At 42.2% G+C, this 22,841-nt stretch overlaps 1 protein-coding gene across 2 annotated transcripts in view; it reads right to left on the bottom strand.

Moving 5' to 3' along the window:
- Positions 1 to 20,736, bottom strand: part of LOC147892597 (UDP-D-xylose:L-fucose alpha-1,3-D-xylosyltransferase MGP4-like) — a 28,802-nt gene extending 8,066 nt beyond the window's left edge. The window contains exons 1-3 of one of the 2 annotated variants that reach the window (XM_087387089.1): positions 20,391 to 20,736; positions 19,675 to 20,198; positions 19,422 to 19,583 (exon numbers count right to left, since the gene is read on the bottom strand). In XM_087387089.1, coding sequence (XP_087243215.1) covers positions 19,422 to 19,583; positions 19,675 to 20,103 — 591 coding nt within the window. In that variant the 5' untranslated portion in view covers positions 20,104 to 20,198; positions 20,391 to 20,736. The other variant, XM_087387088.1, reaches the window with a different exon arrangement.
- Between the last annotated feature and the right edge of the window lie 2,105 nt (positions 20,737 to 22,841).

Raw genomic sequence — 22,841 nt, 5'->3', positions numbered from 1 at the left:
GGCACCCGCCTTTGGCCAAAGGCCTCACTATTTCCAGCTTTGAAGCAACTGAGTGCTCACACCACAACTAGCCAACCCGTGCGCACATTGCAGCATCCTCTTACTCACACACAACCTCCGTCCAAGGACTTCCAGCCAGCAGAAATGACGCCACAGCCATATAGCTCCTTCCAAAGCAAACTGCCCCCATAGTCATCCTCCTCAAATCCAGCAGCTCCCAATAAGAGCAATAGCCAATGCTCTCCACGCTAGTTTGCTACAGCTCGTCGCTCATCTCCACCTTCACGACTTCTCTCATGATCATAGAGCTCATGGAGCTCACACCTCTTCAAGGTCCTTCAGCCTAGTAGCAACACCTTCCCCCTGAAACCAAGAAGCGCATGGTGCATACTCTCTGTCGCTCACAGCCTCTGCGTCGCTCTGAACCTCCAGCCAGCAGAAGCGCCTCAAGCAACTACCATAGAGTTTGCTACAAGACTCTAGCCAAAGCCAACTGTGCCACAAAGTTCGTCAACACGAAGCACATGGAACCCATATACTCGAAGTTCCTGCAGTCGAAATCCCACACCCGTCACGTACACAATCACCACCGCAGCTTCCTTGGCTCACAAAGCTCTCTTCGTCACACACACGATGTCTTCATGCACAGGTTTCAGCTTCTTGCTCACACACGACCTCCCATCAACAACTACCAGCCTTCCAACCGTTCTGATCGTTCCCCGTCTGCTCCTTATCACACTCCAACCTCTCCCATATCTCGTAGCCCTTCTGCTCTCAGAAGCTCCCACGCCCGTCGTCTGAGCTTCCCTGGCTGCTTCATAGCCTCCCTTCGTCGTGAATCCTCCACACAAGCAGCAGCACCTCTGGCCTGCAACCTCCTCTAGCTCTTTTGAGCTCCTCCTCATCCACACAGTCGCAACGCGCGCTCCCCTTCTAGAGCTCTCCAGCTCGTATCATATAGTAGCCTCCTTTCACGTAGCATGCCAGCTCGTCGTCAAGAAGCATCCCTTCATCCATCACGTAGCCACCTTTGTATGAGCAGGATGCCTTCCCAATTAGTCCAGCCACCTCAGCCTAATCTGCCACCTCATCAGTGACATTTTACCACTCTCAAGACATTTCCCCCAAATCACATTAAATGCACATTTTGGACCTTTAGTCACACAATTCCCACACACATTAGCATGCACATTAAAGCTTGCATGCACCCCCGTACACACACATGAAAAGCCCCTTGACGTGGGCACCAAAACATATCGAATTCCTGTAGCATGCAAGTGCACATTGACTCAAAAAAATAAAATAAAGAAACCCTTCATGACTTGATTTACATGACCCCAAAAACATTTCACTTGACCACACACTACAACCACATTGCATTTCATCATTTCCCATGAAGTCCCTACAAAACATACTTTATTATCTCAAAAAACTATACATCAGTCCATCATGCTTGTGAAAGAAAAATCCACAAATGCCAACAGCCCACACCTACCCTAGATGTGTACAACTATGTGCCTACCCACAGCTATATACAATGCTCAAAAACTTGATACAGATTTTCTTCTATCATTTTGCCCATCCCCAAGTCTGCAGACATTTATGTCTCGCATATAGAGGTATATAAGATTTGCATTTCTTCAGATATATCCTCATCCATGAGTTATTCCGACTTGTCTAGTTTCATCACAGTAGGTCCACAACCACCCACACTCATGATCTTATGAAAGTATTTCTTTAGTCTGAAGCCATTGACTCTATTCTTATGCTGCTGACCATCCAAATTCTCAAGTTGATATGAGCCATTTTTGAATTTCTTCGTCACACGAAAAGGTCCATCCCATTTGGTCACAAATTTCTTCTTGAAGATAGAATCAAGACTACTGTTGTATCTCAAAACTAGATCATCCTCCTCGATTTTCTTATCCCTGAATTTCCTGTTTGCTCTCTTCTAATTCTCCTCTTGAATTAAAGCATAATGTTCCACCGCCTTTTGTCTGTCTAGTTGTGCTTCCTGCAAATCCAATAACCGGTTCTGGAAAGTAGAATTTGAATCCTCGTTTATCTTCATTAACATCTGTAATGCAAGAATTTCTACTTCCAAGGGTAATAGAGCTTCTTTCCCGTAAACAAGATGAAATGGTGAAAACTGGGTGCCTTCTTTTACTGCAACTCTATAAGCCCATAAAGCCCAGTGCAAAGCAAGGTCCCACTCCTTCTCATGTGTTCCCATAATCTTTCCCATGATATTAGTACACACACCATTTCATCCCATTACATTGAGGGTAATAGGGACTTGCATATCTGTGTTTAATCTTCAGCTTACCACATAATAAATCCATCAGTTCACTCCTGAAACCTGGACCTCTATCAGAAAGCAATTCTAGTGGTACACCAAATCTACAGCAGGTATCCTCATACACAAATTTACATACAGATTTTGCATTGACAGCCCGTACTGCTCGTGCTTCAGCCCATCTCGTCAAATAATCCACAGCTGTCAGCATATAACAATTTCCCCTGGTTGTCATGGGTAGAGGACCAATGGCATCTATTCCCCATTTCTCGAAAATATTATAAGCAAGCATGATATTTCTGAGTTCTGGATATAAAATCCTCTTACTCATCTGCTGACACTGTAGGCATGACCTGCACCAATGTCTTATGTCTCTCTGGAGGGATGGCCACACATATCCTTCTGTAGTATTTTCCTCAGCATGATTTTGAAAGCAAAATGTCCTCCACATACTACCTCATGATTAGCTTGTAGGATATGAAAAACTTCCTCATGCCAGGGAATTCTTCTGAGCAACAGATCAACCCCTTTCATGTAAAGAACATCATCTATCAGACAATAAGAAGTACAGCTTTTAATAAATCTGTATTTTCTTTGTTTCGGAACTTCTTCAAGCACTTTACCAGTTAACAGGAAGCTTTCCTCACAAGCTAATGTCTCCTTTCCTTTGTATAAGGGTTCCTGCACTCCTATTGCATCAACATAGGCTGCTGTAATTTCCTGCGCAGCATCATGTGCATTTACATTCTTACCTCTTTCAATATGCTGGAGTGTCCAAGCATCCAATTGATTTAACAGTTTCTTCACCGCACCTATCCATCTCTTCAGATGAACATGCTTAACCTTCGAGACACCTAAAATTTGCTTCACAACCAACAGAGCATCTCCCTTAATCATGAGTCTCTTAATCCCCAGATTAATGCATATTTTCAAGCCTTCGAAGAGGGTTGCATATTCAGCTTCATTATTACTGCTGGCTTCAAGCTGAATTCCCTTTTTTCGAATCTCCTTTCCTCCAGGATCATAAATGGCAATTCCTCTTATTTAAACTTTTTTTGTAAGATCCATCAAAGTGTAAAACAAATGCATCCTCTAGTACTTTTTCTTCATTCATGTCAGTGTTCTTCTCCACATCTTCAACTAAAATAGGCCCTTCCTTATAGGTGAGGAGATCAGCCAAGGAAGCTCTGGTAGAGTTCTCAACCAAGAAGGTAAAAGAGTACTCCTGTAACTCTACTATCCATTTAATCATGCTCCTGGAGATGTTTGTACTATTCAACATATGAGGCAGTAGTGAACATGAGGTGAGAACCACAAAAGGCCTGGACAATAGATAAGACCGAAATCTCCTACAGGCATACAAGAGGCTAGCCACGACCAATTCAGCCACTGAATACTTCCTCTCTATTTCACTCTTCACCCTACTGGCATAGTAGATTAGCCTCATGTATCTGGAACCCTCTCCCTATTGCAAAAGAATAGCACCAATAGCATCTAGTCCCACAGACGGATTCACATAAAAAGTCTTGGAATAATCTAGTGGCTTTACACTTGAAATATGAGTCAAGGATTCCTTAACTGCCTCAAACACCTCTTCACTCTCTGTCGTCCATTTCAGAGGCTCAGATTTTACCACCTGCTGAAGAGGATACAAAATTTGAGATAACATATGAATAAATCTCGACAAATACTTCACCTTCTGGAGAAAGGTATGCAACTGCTTGGTATTCTCAGGAAAGGACAGCATAACTAAAGCTTTTACTTTACCTAGATCCGGCTCAATCCCATTCTCAGATACAATATACCCCAATATTTTAATGCTGGTCCGAGCTAACCTAGTCTTCTTAGGATTTTATTGACCACCATTATTATCAATCTCATAGAATACATGATCCAGCTTTCCACAGTGCTCCCTTCTTCCACTGTACACACAGATGTCATCAACAAACACTTTACAAAATTTATCCAGGAAGGGTGATAAAATCAGATCTGAATTCTCCTGATAGTGCGAGGGGCCGTTGGTAACTCCAAAAGGCATTTTCCTGTAACAAAAACAGCCCCAGGGGGTAATGAAGGTAGTCTTGATTTGATCTTCCTAGGCTATGGCTATCTGGAAGTACCCTGAATATCTGTCACACAAGCTGTACATTTCATGACCCGCCACTTTATCAAGAATATCATCCAAAAAAGGCAGAGGATAGTGGTTTCTCTTTGTCACTGCATTCAGAGGTTTGTAATCAACACAGACTCTCCATTTGTCTACACCTTTTGACACTATGACCACAGGACTTATCCAATCAGACTGAACTACATGATAAATTAGTCCTGCCTTGAGAAGCTTATCTACCTCTTCCTTCAGCACATCTCTCTGTTCCGGGCTTAATCTCCTTATTTTCTGAAAAACAGGTTTGGCACCTTTCTTCAGCTCAATCCTCAAAGGCTTCCCTTTAAATCCCCTGATCTCCTCATAAGAGGTGATAAACAAATTGGGGTATTTCAGCAACATCTTCAAATATTCTTCTTTCTCCTCAACATTGAGATCAGGATTCAATGATTGCTCAATCAACACCTGGGCTGATTCTTGAGAACATTTGGGCTGCATTAAATCCTCGATAACCTCAAACCTATCCACCTCTTCCTCACTGAACCCTGCTGCTCCCACAAAATCCACATGTGAATCCTCATCTACCAAATCCACCAATGCTTTTGTTCCTTCATCACTTTCTGAAGTCACCGAACTCTCATCCTCACTGCTCGTTTCACTTCTCTCTTCCTCTTCACTTGCTGAATCTGAAACTTCAGCAAGTGAAGAGGAAGTACCCTGATTATCCGTCACACAAGCTGTACATTTCATGACCCGCCACTTCATCAAGAATATCATCCAGAAAAGGCAGAGGATAGTGGTTTCTCTTTGTCACTGCATTCAGAGGTTTGTAATCAACACAGACTCTCCATTTGTCTACACCTTTTGACACTATGACCACAGGATTTATCCAATCAGAGTGAACTACAGGATAAATTATTCCTGCCTTGAGAAGCTTATCTACCTCTTCCTTCAGCACATCTCTTTGTTCCGGGCTTAATCTCCTTATTTTCTGAAAAACAGGTTTGGCACCTTCCTTCAGCTCAATCCTCAGCTGGTTCCCTTTAAATCCCCTAATCTCCTCATAAGAGGTGATAAACAAATTGGGGTATTTCTGCAACATCTTCAAATATTCTTCTTTCTCCTCAACATTGAGATCAGGATTCAATGATTGCTCAATCAACACCTGGGTTGATTCTTGAGAACATTCGGGCTGCATTAAATCCTCGATAACCTCAAACCTATCCACCTCTTCCTCACTGAACCCTGCTGCTCCCACAAAATCCACCTGTGAATCCTCATCTACCAAATCCACCAATGCTATTGTTCCTTCATCACTTTCTGAAGTCACCGAACTCTCATCCTCACTGCTGGTTTCCCTTCTCTCTTCCTCTTCACTTGCTGAATCTGAAACTTCAGCCCTACTTACCATATCGAAATTCAATTTCTTCCCATTCGTATGTACAGAAAAGATTCCTTTCTCACAATTCTGAATTGCACCTACCTTCCTCAACCACGGCCTTCCAAGAATCAAAGGATAGGCTCCCAACCCCGCAGGCATCACATGACAATCCACTCGACATGAAACACTGAATGCCTCAACCTCCAGATCGGGTACTATCCCTAAAGTCTTCACCTTGGAGTGGTTTGCCATTCTGATGCGATAACTAGAGGAGCGGGGTATCTTCAATCCTAATCTTTCCACACAAGCCTGGGTAATCACACAAATCTGTGCACCTCCATCTATATAGGCCTCTCCAAAACCCTTTCCTTTATGCCAAGCTTCTATAGCAGGTAAAAGATCCGGCAACTCTGAGACAGACATCAGCTTAATTGTACCTTTATGAGAGTCCTTCTTTGCTGGATTTACAGCCCGCCTCCATTCTTTTTTAAGCTTTGGGCATAGACCAATCATTTGAGCAAATGTAATGTCCGGTTTCCTCGCTTAAAGATCTTCCACTAAATCATAATCTCCCTGCTCCTTCCCCATGGGATAATCTGCAGTTCTGTACTTCCTTCTGGGCTTCCTGCTCTTCTTCTTTTGGTAGGTCATCATCTCCTCAGACTGCTTCCCCTTCTTTGCACTCGGACCAACCTCCTCTTCTCTATCTCTCTTCCCTAATGGCATGACATCTTTAACTTCCTCCAACTCCAACAAGCCAAATGTAACTGCCTTACCTTTCCCTTTCTCTTCTACAGTGGCTTTACAGATTCCAAAGGTACTAGGCTGACCTGCATCTTTTACTTCTACACTATGATCATTCACCCTATTATTTAACCCTGTTGGCAATGGATAAACATCACCTCCAGCACGAGGAGGCTTATCACAGTGTGTGCTGTAATGTCCCCACTCTCCACAATTAAAGCACTGGACACAAGGTGCAAATGACCCTTGACCTCGTTTTACCTGCCACAGGCCTGAATTATTTGAAGAAGGCATGCTGCCTTTGCCATAACCACCCAATGATCTACCTCTTCCCCTACTGTTCATCAAGTTCAAACTCAAACTCTTCATAAGCTCCGACATTTCATGAATTTCTTCTTTTATATTCTCCTCCTTCTTGACTTCAAGCTTTTGTATTTCTGGCTTCACATGAGATAATTTCAGGCACATGCTGAACCATTGGCATCTCCTGCATCATTTGTGACAATCTTATCTGCTTCCTCTCCTTCTCTTTTGCTACCTTGAGAGCATCCTCATAAGTGACCAGCTCTTTACATTCAATCTTTATCCTAATCTCTGGCTTCAAACCAGCAACAAACCTATCCTTTTTTATGACTCTGGGAGGAACTTCAGGTAATAAGGCCACCTGCCATTTATTCCACAACACAGTGAACTTACCGACATACTCATCCACTAACTGAGTCGGCTGTTGCTGCAATAAACATAGCTCTCTCCAAATGCCATCAGGATCTCTAACACACAAACCTGTCCAGGAAAGCTGTCCTCACCTCTAGATAAGTCGGGTTTCTATGAGCACCCTGATCATCACGCATCCTTGCAAAGAAAGTCTACAGCCAAGTTCTCGCTTCTCCATACAAACAAAAGGATAGAATCTGAAGAAGGACTTCTGGAGCATTCATGTCTTTATAAGAGCTGTGAACTCCAAGCACTCTAAAAATCTCTCTGGGTCTTCATTGGGCAATCCGTGAAATCGAGGAAATTCATGAGCCATCTCTCCTCTTAACTAACTTATCTCAAACACACTTCCAACCAGAAATACCACCCAACCTCTTCTGGGAAGAAAGCAAAAATAATCACTCTACTGAAGAAAGCTTACCCTGCATCTGACTGGCATTCTTCTTCCTAAGAAAAATCACTTTCAAAGCCTTTTGAACCTTAGCATGGAGACGTATCACCCGAAGTTCAACATCAAGGCATCTATCTCTCCTGTGTCCACACTCCCCACATAACTCACAATGAATCACTCTCATGCGAGGCTTTGTCTTCATAGTTTCAATCCCTAACCACACAGAAATTCAAGCAACATTCCCCAGCCAATTCTTCTGGGCCGTTTTGTCTTAAGTACCCAATCTCAATTCAAAACTCCTCCTATCCCCAACAGGATCGCCAAAAAAGATAATAAGGAAAAAAAGGAAAGAACCAGGAATTATGTGCTTCACCATGTCAGATAGTTGAAACTTCATAGAGATCAGCTGCAATGTGGGCTCGTACATGATGAGCTTATGAACCAGATTCCAGAGTATGTGTCTTTGTAATAGGCACCGAGACAAATCCCCATAAAAACTGACTGAACATAGATCACACAGACTCAGAGAGAACCAAAAGACTACACAGTTCGAAACAAACTGAACTTAGAATTGACCTTCCCCCCAAAACTCAGAAAACAGTCAGCCTCAGAAATACTATGAACCCACAACCCACATGAAGGCTATCTTCGTGACTCTTCAAGATATCAACCCACAAGCTAATCTTATCATATCTTTCCCAAGATCATCATCGAGCACTAGCAATGATGCAGCCCGCCATCTCTGGAGATTCTATCAGTTGAGGCCTCTGCAGCAACACCCAGCACCCGCCTGTGGCCAAAGGCCTCACTATTTCCAGCTTTGAAGCAACTGAGTGCTCACACCACAACTAGCCAACCCGTGCGCACATTGCAGCATCCTCTTACTCACACACAACCTCCGTCCAAGGACTTCCAACTAGCAGAAATGACGCCACAACCATATATCTCCTTCCAAAGCAAACTGCCCGCATAGTCATCCTCCTCAAATCCACTAGCTCCCAATAAGAGCAATAGCCAGTGCTCTCCACGCCAGTTTGCTATAGCTCGTCGCTCATCTCCACCTTCACGACTTCTCTCATGCTCATAGAGCTCATGGAGCTCACGCCTCTTCAAGGTCCTTCAGCCTGTGTAGTAGCGACGCCTTCCCCGTGAAACCAAGAAGCGCATGGTGCATACTCTCTATCGCTCACAGCCTCTGCGTCACTCTGAACCTCCAGCCAGCAGAAGCGCCTCAAGCAACTACCATAGAGTTTGCTACAAGACTCCAGCCAAAGCCAACTGTGCCACAAAGTTCGTCAACACGAAGCACATGGAGCCCATATACTCGAAGTTCTTGCAGTCGAAATCCCACACCCGTTACGTACACAATCACCACCGCAGCTTCCTTGGCTCACAAAGCTCTCTTCGTCACACACACGATGTCTTCATGCACAGGTTTCAGCTTCCTACTCACACACGACCTCCCATCAACAATTGCGAGCCTCTCCAACATTTCTGATCGTTCCCCGTCTGCTCCTTATCACACTCCAACCTCTCCCATATCTGGTAGCCCTTCTGCTCTCAGAAGCTCCTACACCCGTCGTCTGAGCTTCCTCGGCTACTTCATAGCCTCCCTTTGTCGCGAATCCTCCACACAAGCAGCAGCACCTCTGGCCTGCAACCTCCTCTAGCTCTTTTGAGCTCCTCCTCATCCACACAGTCGCAACGCGCGCTCCCCTTCTAGAGCCCTCCAGCTCGTATCATATAGTAGCCTCCTTTCACGTAGCATGCCAGCTCGTCGTCAAGAAGCATCCCTTTATCCATCACGTAGCCACCTTTGCATGAGCAGGATGCCTTCCCAATTAGTCCAGCCACCTCAGCCTAATCTGCCACCTCATTAGTGACATTTTACCACTCTCAAGACATTTCCCCCAAATCACATTAAATGCACATTTTGGACCTTTCATCACACAATTCCCACACACATTAGCATGCACATTAAAGCTTGCATGCACCCCCATACACACACATGAAAAGCCCTTTGATGTGGGCACCAAAACATATCAAATTCCCCTAGCATGCAAGTGCACATTGACTCAGAAAAATAAAATAAAGAAACCCTTCATGACTTGATTTACATGACCCCAAAAACATTTCACTTGACCACACACTGGACACCCTTGCTCTGGAAGTTTGGTACAACCACATTGCATTTTATCATTTCCCATGAAGTCCCTGCAAAACATACTTTATTATCTCAAAAAACTATATATCAATCCATCATGCTTGTGAAAGAAAAATCCACAAATGCCAACAGCCCACACCTACCCTAGATGTGTACAGCTATGTGCCTACCCACAGCTATATACAGTGCTCAAAAACTTAATACAGATTTTGTCCTATCAACGGCACTTGTGCCACCGCTCCAAGTACCCTACCCTAGATGGCCAGAACCACTCACCTAGATCCCATTGCACCTCACGCAATGGGAAGGTCAGGCAAAGTGTTTTTTAAAAACTAGTAGACACGTTTAATTTTGAAAATTTCAAAAAGATAGAAAGTCAGACATGTGTCTTAAGCATGTCTTTAGACATGTGTCAGTGTTGAACTCTTAAGACATGCATTTTTAACCAACCATGCCTTATGAGTTATCCCCAAAAAAGAATGCTTAACATAAAATTAAACTTATTCTTGGGGCAGAACATGTAAATGGATCTCCTTATAAATTGAGTTTTACAGAAGAGGCTGCACTGTGGAGACCACTCGAAGAATATCTCAAGCTGAGATGTAACCAAGTTTCTCACCTTTTGCTTCTCTGGTGATATTAAAGAAAAAGAAAGATGGTTCTTTCTATCTATGTATCCATTTTCAAAGGATTAAATAATATGACCATCAAACATAGATATCCTATGGCTAGGATAGATGTTTTTGTTAAGTGTGTTACATGGGGCCACAAGCTTTAGCAAGATTCATAAAAGAGTCTTTACTTTGGGATCAGAATCTGAGCTAAGGATGTCTTTTAGAAGCAAATTTAGCCATTATGATTTTGTGTTAATGCTATTTGGGCTTACTGCTACCACTTTCTTGGTGATGAATGATGTACCATGTCCACATATTGGAAAGTTTGTAGTACGTTTTATTCAAGACATTCTAGTTTATGGCAAGAGTAGTGTTGAGCATGGTGAATACTTAAGGAAAGTGTTCAGTTCGTTTATGAAAGCTAGTCTTTTCATTAATAGAAAGAAAACCGTGTCATGTGTGGTCGGGTTAGAGTATTTGGGGTTCCTTATAACTCCAAGGGGGTTGAAATAGGTCCAAAGAAAGTGGCTGCCATATTGGTGTGGCCAGTTTGTGAGAGTGTGAGAGTGTTGCAATAATTCTTAGTTTTATTGAAAACATATGAAAGGACATTATGATATTGTATCGCCATTGATTGAGTTAATATCAACTAAAGTACCTTTTATTTGGGGAAAGAATCAACATGGAAGATTTAATGTAGTAAAGAAGCAGTTTTGTTTGTTTTTAAAAACCGTTTTCCTAGAAACCATGGGATAGGAGCGCTTTATTTCAAGAGGAAAGACAAGTATTCTTTAAAAGCAAGAAGGTTTATTCTTCTTAATGTAATCAATGAACTCATGAACTCGGGTTGTAGGCTATGATACATGCTTTGAAAGCATGGAGACATCATCTTTATGGTATAGAGTTTTGTGTGGATGTTATATACCTTTGTAAGACTAGAATAAGTCCAATCATCCAAATTTAGAATTTTTGTTGTTCTAAAGATCAAAAATCTACAAAGAAAATAAAAGAGAAAATGAAAGAGAAGAAAAAAGAGGTAAACAAAAACTTTTATGAAAAACAAAAGGTAGACATACTTAGCAAGCAAAGCAACACTTATGTCATCATCAGTGCCCAAGCATAAGCAGCTATACTAGGTTTCTAAAGACCTGCGGAGTCTCTTGGACAAACCCTGTGCTTACTAAAATACGTCGAATAAACAAAAGAGAATGAAAACAAGAAATAAAGAAGAAACGAAGCAGGTGACTAAGCAAAAATAAACAAGCAAGTCAAGAGACAAAAACTTCCCAAAAACTCTCTCTCTCTCTCTCTCTCTCTCTCTCTCTCTCTCTCTCTCTATTTAAAACATAAAAAGCTAAATAGCCCTTTACACTTATGTATCGTTTCTACAAAGAGGCAAAAATACATTTCTAACGTAGAAAGCACAAGTATACTCAAACAAACTCTCTTTTGAAACTAAAAGAAAAACGGGCTATTCAGCTCCATGCTTTTTGTTTTCAACTTATGTTCAATCATTCTAAACAAACCTAAGGCCGAAACACCATAGACAAAAGACTTCATATCTAAGAATGTGCGAACTTTTTTCATTATTTTCCTTGGATTATACCTCTTGTGTAATCGTAAAGTGATCAAATTACTACATTGAGTGATAAAAGACTCCATAGTTGTACAAAGGCGGGAAAATCTATGGAATTGGGAAGAAATGACTCCATATTTTGCCAAATCAGAAATGTTTGAGTCAATGTGAGGCATTTTTATAATGTGTAAACCACTATATTCAGGTTGTTCACGTTTATCGTATATACAACCTCTAATCCTATGGTAGATTGAGAAAGTCTAAGATCTAAGAAAACACAAGAATCCCCTCTTGAAGTGTAGTTCAGTTCACAAGAGTTAGGAGGATAGATTCCTTCTCCAAAAGCTCTAGCGTCTTTGTGTGGATGTTGACCACAATAGTCTAAGGATTTCTTATAAACAACCACACTCTAATGGTGGCTAAGCTAGGTGGATAGAACTTGTGTAAGAATTTAATATGGAAATTTGGTACTGAAGAGAGAAGGAAAATAAAATTACTAATGTATTTTCATGCATACGTATACTATGAGTTTCACAGTGTTTGAGAGTGCCCTGATGATTGAGGTAAAATAAACTCAAAAGGTGGGCGAGTATGTTTAAAACATTTGGCCCAAGGCTACTGTTATTGAAAATGGGATAGTACATGATGTGGCCTCTAGAAAGGGCCAAAATTGTGCAAGATATGGGTTTACACTAGCTAATCCAACCCCGGTTGCGATACTTAGCAAGTGCCAAGCGTAGGGGATTATATAATCCCTATGCGAGAAATGCTATCACTTGTGAAAGCAAATATCCCCTAAGCTATGGATAGAGTGAAAACCTTTACGGATGAAAAGAGGGCTTTTAGAGAGTTTGAGGAAGGAGAGAGTGTTTTCCTTAGAATTCCTTATACCATAAGTCCTTATTAACAATAGTCCTCATGTGCCCACAATCACTTGTCATGGCTCACCCTTACTATGTGACTTGAGAATTTCATTTCACTTATCATCTTGATGTTTGTTTTATGATGTATTAGACTTCAACCATGATATCTATGATGATTGATCCATCATAGACTTAGCAAGTGCCAAGCGTAGGGGATTATATAATCCCTATGCGAGAAATGCTATCACTTGTGAAAGCAAATATGCCCCAAGCTATGGATAGAGTGAAAACCTATACGGATGAAAAGAGGGCTTTTAGAGAGTTTGAGGAAGGGGAGAGTGTTTTCCTTAGAATTCCTTATACCATAAGTCCTTATTAACAATAGTCCTCGTGTGCCCACAATCACTTGTCATGGCTCACCCTTACTATGTGACTTGAAGCTTTCATTTCACTTATCATCTTGATGTTTGTTTTATGATGTATTAGACTTCAACCATGATATCTATGATGATTGATTCATCATAGACTTTTGGACTTTGGTATTTCATGTTTCCTTTTATAGTAGAGCCACTTGCCTTCTTCTTATTCGGATTTTGGAATTTCAATTCTAAGTTGTAACTTGCAAGCTCTTAACTAGAGTCTATTGTCTCTACAATCATTAATGTTAAATCTTGAACACTAATTGTTTAGACTCTAAACTTAAAAGGTTAATATGTGACATTCGTTAAATGTTTAGATTCTAAGTAATTACTAATAATTGGCAACTTCTCGCTATGGTTATGCGAGTAACCAAGTCTATGTATTTTTTAAATAAATATTTGTAAACTTAAGTATCTTATGTTTTAGACACTTAAGATACCCATGTCTAAAGCTTGTCTAACGTGTGGTATCTTGGTGTGTCTAACAACCATGCATCGGGTAACTCATCCTTGAAGAAATGAGAAATCTCACCAAATATGAAAACAGACCAGACACAAAATTGCAATAGCTAGAAGCTCTTGTAAGCTATTCGCAATCTGTAATGACAGCCTGGGATCAAATCACAGCAAAAACGGGCCTTCTGGAGCAAATCACAATCACGTTCTGGGCTCCTGGTAGAAATTGCAAAGCAATTCTAGAGCCCGTGGGAAGGCTGGAATATTAATCGCAACAAAATCTCTCGTCCTCTGGATAGCTCGCACGCGCAGCCGGTTGAAGATTCTCAAGCTATTATCACTCGCATCACAAATGCAGGGCGTGGATGAACAGAAAAGATAACTGGCATCAAGAGTGAGTGAGAGAGAGAGAGAGAGAGAGAGAGAGAGAGAGAGAGAGAGAGAGTCTATTAATGTCCACAAGAGACCAACAGGTCTATGGGACAGCAAAAGAACCATCTAGTACATCTACTTTGGGGAGGGCACATGGCAGCTCCCAAGGAAGGCAAAAGCAACCCTAGTTATTTAGAGTGCCTACATAATAGTTTGAAAGAGTAATCAGCCATGCATCAATTTAAGACTGAGAGTGTTTTGGTTTGGAATTTAACTTTTTGATTAGTGCTATGCCTTCATGGTAAACTGCCCATTTTCCATCCTTCCTAGCAGCCCTGACTTTAGCTAATGCCATTGCCCTATTCTTCAATTGAGCTTGTGTAAGTTCCTCAGCTATTATATTCCTCAACTATCCATACCTTGGTCCCTTTCAACTTGTAAGATTATCGAAGAAGCTTGATCCATAAATCTTGCAGCTTAAGTGTAAGGATAGCATGTCCTCTGGAGTGCCGGATATTAGTTGCTCCGTCATCATCATCATCATCATCATCAACAACAACTTTCCATTCAATATTAGGCATGGCTGCTTTGACATGTGCTAAAGTCTCATTGAAAGAGTCATCATCTTTGAACCATCCTTCAGGGAACCCCCCAACTCTAATCTTCAATGCATTATCACGTCTGGCTTCGTGTTTTTTGATCTCGTCTTGGATATCAGTCTTGTTTGCCTTTGTGTCGAACTCCTCAATCACTTCTTTCTTGATTGATTATACTTCAGTATGAACCATATCTTTGACTATAGAGACTAGTTGAGGAGTAGGAGGAGAATTCTTACATGAGTTCACAACCTCAGCAATTACTGCCTGCTTGCAAGGTCCCTCTAGAACTTGAAGTTGGGCTTTTACTTCTGCTAGCTCAAGCCTTAACTCTCAAACTGCTTGCTGCAAATAATAAATCTGTTCATGTTGACCAATGATCGGTCGTTTGGACCCTTCTTGTTGGCAATTGTGGGCATACGGAGAGGGTGTCATGGCTGCAACTGTAAAGTACCGAGTCCTGATAGTTGAGGCTGATGGAGTTGAGGGGGATTTGGAGGAGAGGGTAGGCCATTCCATATTGGCTATTTCTGTAGAACCCCTAGCTGAACCTAACCCCCAAATTGGGCTGGGGGTTTAGCCTATTTGGTGGCAGCGCTGCTAGTGGCGGTTTTGCTGCTGTTGGCATTGTTGGCTATTGGCTGGCTGCTAGCGGCACAGCTAGCTACATTGCTAGCTGCAACTAAGGCGGCGAGCAGAGGAGGCGAAGAAACGGGCGACGGACGGACAAAGGAGGCCGAGCAACGAGCACAGAGAGAGAGAGAGAGAGAGAGAGAGAGAGAGAGAGAGAGAGAGAGAGAGATCACATATGTGACACGAATTGTAAGACTAAGTGGAGATACTAACGGAGAATTGTAAGTGGAGAGAGAGAGAGAGAGATCACATACGTGACAGGAATTGTAAGACTAAGTGGAGAGAGAGGGAGAAAGAGAAAGAGAGACAGAGAGACAAAGTCCATAGCACTAGGGCCCAAAAATAAGGGCTAGACGCCCCCAAAGGTCTCTATTGCAATAGAAATAAAGCTTGTACAACTGGCTCTCAGAAGAGCATGGAGCTGAGTACAACCTTGAATGATTCTAGGAGCTATGAGGCCCTTCTTTTATAGACTTGGCCTAGCTTAAACTAGACTTGCTCTTCTAAAGCTACTTCTACAAAAGCTAATCTTTCCTGCTTTTAGCCCACCTTGGGGCAGCTTTTATGCTCTTTTTAGAACCCCCGTGGGTCCTTTAATGCCGCAATCTCCCTGGTGCTTTTTGCTTGTGGGATCTGCTTTTGCCACTTGCTCCAACTTTTTGAGCCTTTTAGAACTCTTCCAAGTTCTACACAAACTCTAACACTTTAACCCATTAAAGGTTAGCAAAATGCATTCATTCCTACTTCTTGGACTAATCCTAGTCCCTAGTGGGTGTCCCCACAGTTCTCTTTTACCAATGCGAAGCAAAAGTAAAACAATAAAACCTACTCTTAGTTAACCAAAGTCAATATTCTTTAACCGAAGTCAATTCTAATAAAGATTATACTTTACTTCTTGAGAGAAGTACCAAATGGTGACATCTCCTTGGCTTCTAATCAATTGCCGTCAACTGAAAAGCTTCTTGGTACAACTGCAAAACTTCAGGATATTTGAAAAGTCTCATCTACCCACTTGCATCAAGTGCCGAAAAATTCTTAAACTTGACAAGGTATCTGCGGATGACCTTGCCTCTAAGCCCTTTCATTTCTGTGTGATATACAATCTGTTCTGATTGGAGGATCTCCTCCATCTCTTCCGCCTCTGGTGGCTCTTCTTGTACAGGTTTTGTGGGCTCTGGTCCTTGGTAATTCTTGAGAAGACTCACATGAAAAACATTGTGAATCTTCCAAGTCTCATGTAACTCTAGTCGATACGCAACTTCATTTATGGGCTCAGTACCTTGAAAGGCCCATAATATCTAAGAGAGCTTTGGGTATACTTTTTCTTTCCCTTTCATATTTTTGAGACATGCTTTTTCAAACGTAAGTAACACCCAGTCTTCGTCTTGGAGATTCATACCTCTCCTATGCTTAATCTACAGCCTTCTTTCGCTTCTGTTGAGATCTTTCAATTGTTGTCCAAACCTAGGAAAAGACTGTGTCCAAGTCTCGAACATACTAATCAACTACAAATATCTCATCCTTTGTTCTGAGGATAGGTGGAAAAATCACCTTTCTATAAATGACTTCGAATGTGTGGAGCTGTAAAATGTACTAATGTATGCAAATTCCACAAGAGGAAGATACCTTTCCGATTCGACGTTCTGTTCGGACACACAACACAGTACTTTAGAAGATCTAATACCGTAGAATTGGCATTTTCACTTTTTCCGCCCATCTGAGGGTGAAAAGAAGATGAGAAATCCAACTTCGTACCCATGTTATCAAACAATGCTCGCCAGAACAAGCTAGTCATCCTGGGGTCTCGATCGCTGACAATCGACATGGTGCTTGAAGATATGTGCTAGAAACAATCTCGCCATGTGGTCTGCCTTAACGGTTTTTCTTACTGGAATGAAGTGGGCCTGCTTACTGAACCTGTCAATTATGGTCCATACCCCATCATTCCCGTATCTGGATCTAGGAAGATCGAAGATGAAGTCTATAGTAATACTCTCCCATAGTCCCTATGGTATGGGCAGTGGCAAGAGAAGTCCTAGGATATTGTGCCGATCATACTACACCTTTTGGCACGTGAGACATTCCGTCACAAACTTATGTATATCCTTTCGCATTCTTGGCCAAAAGAGGCTTCTAAAGTAGAAGAAATACCTCGATGTCCTGCATAAGGAGGGGCATGCCATTCTTCCAAGACTTTTGCTCTCGTATCTTGGTCACACAAAGGTGATCATCCTTCATGAGGAACCATCTTTCGGTGAGTACTGACTAGATGATTACCCTTGCTGAATATTCCTCATAATCTCTCTGAAATCGGGATCTTGAAGATTAAGTTCTTTCATGGCCTGGAGGTCCCTGTGATAAGCTATGGTAACATTGTTCAATTAAAAACTCATGTGGCAGATAACCTTTACTGTGCATGTCTTTTACGCATGCATGCACACAGCTTGCATGACTCACAAATAAAGTGAAAGGTAAAGACTTCTAGCATTTATCACTGCTAAAGTTACTTTCCAAGGCATGCAAGCCTACTGCATGTCACACATGCACCCATACTTTTCCAAAAAAGTAGGACTGGCCTGCATGTCCAAAGTTCTAACTCAAATTTTCAAAAATCAAGCATGCATGCAGCCTCTAGAGGTCTCCACAAACAGGCCAAAAGCATCCCTGCCACTAGGTGAACTGCCCAGCAGCCCAATTTTCTCAATTTGTACCTGCCCATTAGCTTCAAACTGCAAATCCAAGTTCTAGAACAGCATGTGACATTCCAGGCTGTGCCAACCCACTAAAAACAAGCGCAAACAGCCTTCTCCTGTTTTGCAGCCCTGGAACAGCAACGCAGCAGTTCCAGGCTGCTGTGCGTCCAGAAATTTGCAGGAATTCACCTGCCAGAGGCTGTTTCTGTCCAAATTGTTTCAGCAGATTCATCCACCCTCCATCAAATTGTTTTCACAGAAAAAAATCTCTACCTGCTGCAAATACTCTCCTTGCTCTTCTTTCAACCTTCCTCTACACTTGCAAAGTGTTATAATGTGCGAACAGAGGAAGGAAAAGCAAAAAAGAAATTCCCAAAACCAAATACGAAATTCTACAACAGCCCAGACTCTCTCTTGCTGCCTAGAAGTCCAAGCAAAACCTCAAGATTCAAGCGCTTACAGGTAATCACTCTGAGACAATTGCAACAAGCAAACAAAACATTTGAAGCTCTAGAATCAAGAAGATAGAATTGGTTCTGATACCAAATAAGACAACCCCTAAGCTAGGGGTCTAGGATCTCCTCTATCTCCGTGCTAACCTGCAAGCATAGACCAATATCAGAATACAAACACAAGGACAAGGAAATGAGATGTCTGGTGGGTGTAAGTGCCTCACACAGCAAAGCCGGCTCTTAAAACAAAACAAAACAACCGTGGTATCAGCTAGTGCGTCACCACCTAACTGTAGGTTCCTTAATATCACCCTCGAGCTAGAGGTCAAGCAACCTCCGACCATAGTCCATCCCAAGAAAGACTACGCATGCCATACCACGCAGCCCCATCTACGCATAGAGGATGAATGTCTCAGTTCACCTAGATTTGTAGTGGATCCCCGATATATGACTAGCAATGACCCTACGTCAACAGCATGTACAAAATCAGTTCAATTCACATAAAAGCAAGAGACTGCAATGTAAAGGGATTCCAAAGCATTTGAGAAAACAAAAGCTAGCTCTCCCATGCAAAGCCAATTTGCACTTTGATCTATGTTTTATGTAAGTTTTACAGGTTGGATTTACTGGATGTATATGACCTGGGTCACAAGGTGGCTCAAAACTGTGGTGACCTTGTGACGCCTCCTAAATAGGCTCACAGGATTAGGCCGAAACGTAGGACCTTGACGCCTCCTAGATAGGTCCATGCGTGGGCTATTGTGACGTGTGGTGGCACTGCATTAGTGAGAGTGCTGCACTGACTATTATGAACATCATGTTTTCATAAGGCGTGTGGATGCATTACTTGTGACCAGTAATCAAATGTAGAGATCCGTTTTGCATGAAATCAAGCCTTACTTCAACATGGACAAAGAAACAAGTAATACGAACATGGAAGAAAAATGCCTTACTTTAGCCATGTCATCAGTGAAGTAGATATCATAGTTGCCTTTAAAATAAGAAAAAGGATCCTTCAACCACACCATGTCAACATCATTATACAAAACTGAATAGCCCAGCTCCAATATCTTAAGTAAATGCCTCGGTCTGCGGGATGTAAAGTTGAAGAAGCCCTACATACGCAATTAAGGTCGGGTCAGAACAGGCCTCAAGAGGGAGGATCAATGCACCTGCTAAAGTGAGAATTTTCAGCAAAGGACATACCTGTGAACCGAATCGATGGGCCTCCTGAAGGGCAGGAGCAGGGGGCACTAGCACAGCATGACCAGGCCATCTATCATTTATAGTGTACAATGTAGCATAATCCTCGGCTATAACGAGCACTGCATGTTGCCTACCGTGTGTCTGTATGCTGATGAGCCAATTATACAGAAAAGGCAAGTACGGTTGGCTTACAGCGCAGACAATCACTGTACCGTTGAGTGCGATCGACTGGACTGCTTCCTGCAATGTATAAGAGTTCCACTTCGTTCGAAGTTGTGATTGATGTAGCTCGTTAGATTTGAGGGAGATGAAAGGAAGGAGAAGGCCAAGGATGACGATTACAGTGACCAACAAGCTAAGGCGGCCAGGATGGAGAAGGGACAACGGTCGTTTGTACAATTGCGGGTGTATATGAGCTGCCCGAAGCATCGTGCTAGAGCTTACAAGCAGAGGAGATGATGATGAGAGCCCAAAAGTAAGATCGCAAAACCATTCGCATAATCAACTGATGTTGAACAATGAATCTGCAGCTTGAAAAATCAGAGATTAGCAGCAGCCTAGTGATTTCTTTGTTGCCCATCACAAGAAACACAGCTGATGTTCGCGATACTGAGTGTTAACTAGAAGCGCACGACCAACCCATTTGCGTGGCTGCATGGGTACGGTTCACACCACCGACCCCGCTCGCCGCCGGAGGCGCACACACCTCCCCCCACCTGCACTAGTTAGAGCCCGTTCCCACGCATCGGGCGTCAATGCTGAACGAGCATTGTTGAGCAGGCTTGGGCATTTTCTCTGAATGGTTCCCACGGGTAGCCGGGGTTCTCCTCATCACTCACGATCTGACACAGTACACTCATGTCTGACTCAAACTGGCAAAAAACTTCCTTCAACCATTGGTGGGAGAGAAGCTGGCCCCGTCATGCCCGCTCTCCAACGAGGCGGAGAAATGCCAAACTTTGGCCCCTTGATATTCGGGGCGGTGAGGGAGAACAACCCAAGCTTTCCTTTGCTACACTACAATCAAGCTATTCTGCCCACGCGAGAACGGGCTCCTATGACCACATCCGGGTCCTCAGCGACTCACACCAAGCGCCTGCCCGACTGATCATGCTTGAAAGCGATTTATTACTGTAGAGTAGCCTAATTGGCTAGTGATGGAGTGCCAAGACAAGAATCATCTAGAGGCTTGGGCTAGGCCAATGGTATGAAGAGGGTTCTCCACCTCCCTACCTTTCATTGGCTCACGACGACCATCCATCGTCTAGTGAACTCGGCCTTAATATGACCGGTCGTTCGCACTTTTTTTAACCTCGAGCTTTTCTCCATATGCTAAATGCAAAATGCTATATGCTAAATTCTAAAGGCTATTTCATTATCGAATACAAAAGCATGTGCTTTCAAATTTATGATTACCTACTCGGATATGGTTTATATCATTTTTCTGTTATGGAGCATCTAATTCTCGTTGCATTACTTAGAAGTGCTTGCATCTTGTTGCATTCATTTATTACTTGAATCGAACTTCCTATAGTTTTATTTGTTATGGAGCACATAATCGTTAATTTTGAGTATAGTCTCAATTTTATAATTTCAACATCTTTTTAAAGTAGGTGGAAAAAGAAGTAGATAAATTTTAGAGATGAGACATGACCCAAGGTCCATTGGACTCAACCCAACGTGCTACAATGGCTTAATTCATAAATTTTAGAGATGAGACATGAACTAGCTCACTTGAGAACCATGAGATTCAGACATGAACTTATGAATATTTGAGAAACCACGTACCACCAAGTCTAATAGCCTTCAGCATCTTGGACAGCCTCCTCATTTCTTGATTCATCATGGTCCAATTGATGTGTACACCATGATCTAGATTGTCAAGGAAAAAACCCATAATAGCTCAGACTTCCAATTAAAGAGGACGATCATATGAGGTTTGGCATAGAGAGGACCACCAAATGATATTGTTTCTTTGTTGCTACAACCTCCATTCATTCACATTACTTAGTTGCTCATCCAATTATTTGACCAAGTGAACTCATCATGAACTAAGTATTCTCGCTGCATACCATGCTTACCAGAGCCACTAACCCACGAGTCGATCTCACAAGCATCCCCATGCTAAATTCCATTACGTGAATGAATTAAATCGCATTAATTCTCATTAAAGGCCTAATTATGAAGCCTCAACTATTCAAAATTTTCAAGTACCAAATAGCGTATAGTGTCGCTTGGATGTCCATTTTAGTGACAATTGAGATAAGACAACAATGGTGTCGACAAGGAAGGGAGGTGTGAGTGAGAGCTACAGTAATGAAGCTGGGCACAATTGTTGGAGGAAAAATGGTTACATTGTCACCAATACTGCATCTATCATAGCAGAATGCAAGGACAGTCATGGCAAGAACCCCAAAGCTGTAGAGAAATGGAAAATCCATTTTTTATCGTAGTGGGATTGCAAGGAGATCAACGATAAGCAGTATTGGCAAAGGATTGATTTGACACACCTAGGTAGTCGATGTTGAGCCTGCTATTGTTGAACCTTCAAGTGGTCTAAAGCTGTCAAAATCTCTACTGATCTAAGTAACTGCATCATAATAAGCCCAAGGGTTTTTGCTTCATAGTTAAGACCAGAGCAACGTGAAGTTGCAAGTTTTGTTTTTGAGCACCAGAATACGATGTAAAAAGATTGCATGATAAATATTGCAAAGCCGTTCTAATTAACAACAATAGAAGAATCCAAACAGCAAAAACCCGAGACTTGTGTTGCAATATTATAGAATACCTGATAGTTGTTACATTATATGTAAATGATAATGCCTTGAGCTTGCTCTGGGTCTCCCTTGACGCTGTTGGAATTGCTTTGGTCAGACAATTGGAAGTAAGATTGAGCGTCACTAGCTTCTTCAATCCAAGAAACTAGCCCATCAATAATGATCCAAGCTTGCTAGCGATGTGGGAATCGATGGACCCATCAATATGTCCAACAAGATTTACATTAAATTGTTGTCAATTGGGTGGAGTGAGACGGGAGTCATCCTCATCATGGAAGTACCCAATATTGTGGAACTCTCAAAGCACTCCCACGGATTATTGACACAATTGTTCTTATGAGGCCAAGATCGAGGCCAAGATCCGGAGCTATGATGTTACCATTATCTTCT

This window comes from Dipteris shenzhenensis, chromosome 16 (assembly GCF_047967505.1).
Source record: "Dipteris shenzhenensis isolate YYH24624 ecotype China chromosome 16, Dip_SZ_1.0, whole genome shotgun sequence".
Taxonomy (NCBI): domain Eukaryota; kingdom Viridiplantae; phylum Streptophyta; class Polypodiopsida; order Gleicheniales; family Dipteridaceae; genus Dipteris; species Dipteris shenzhenensis.
This window is presented reverse-complemented; position numbering and strand designations above follow the sequence as displayed.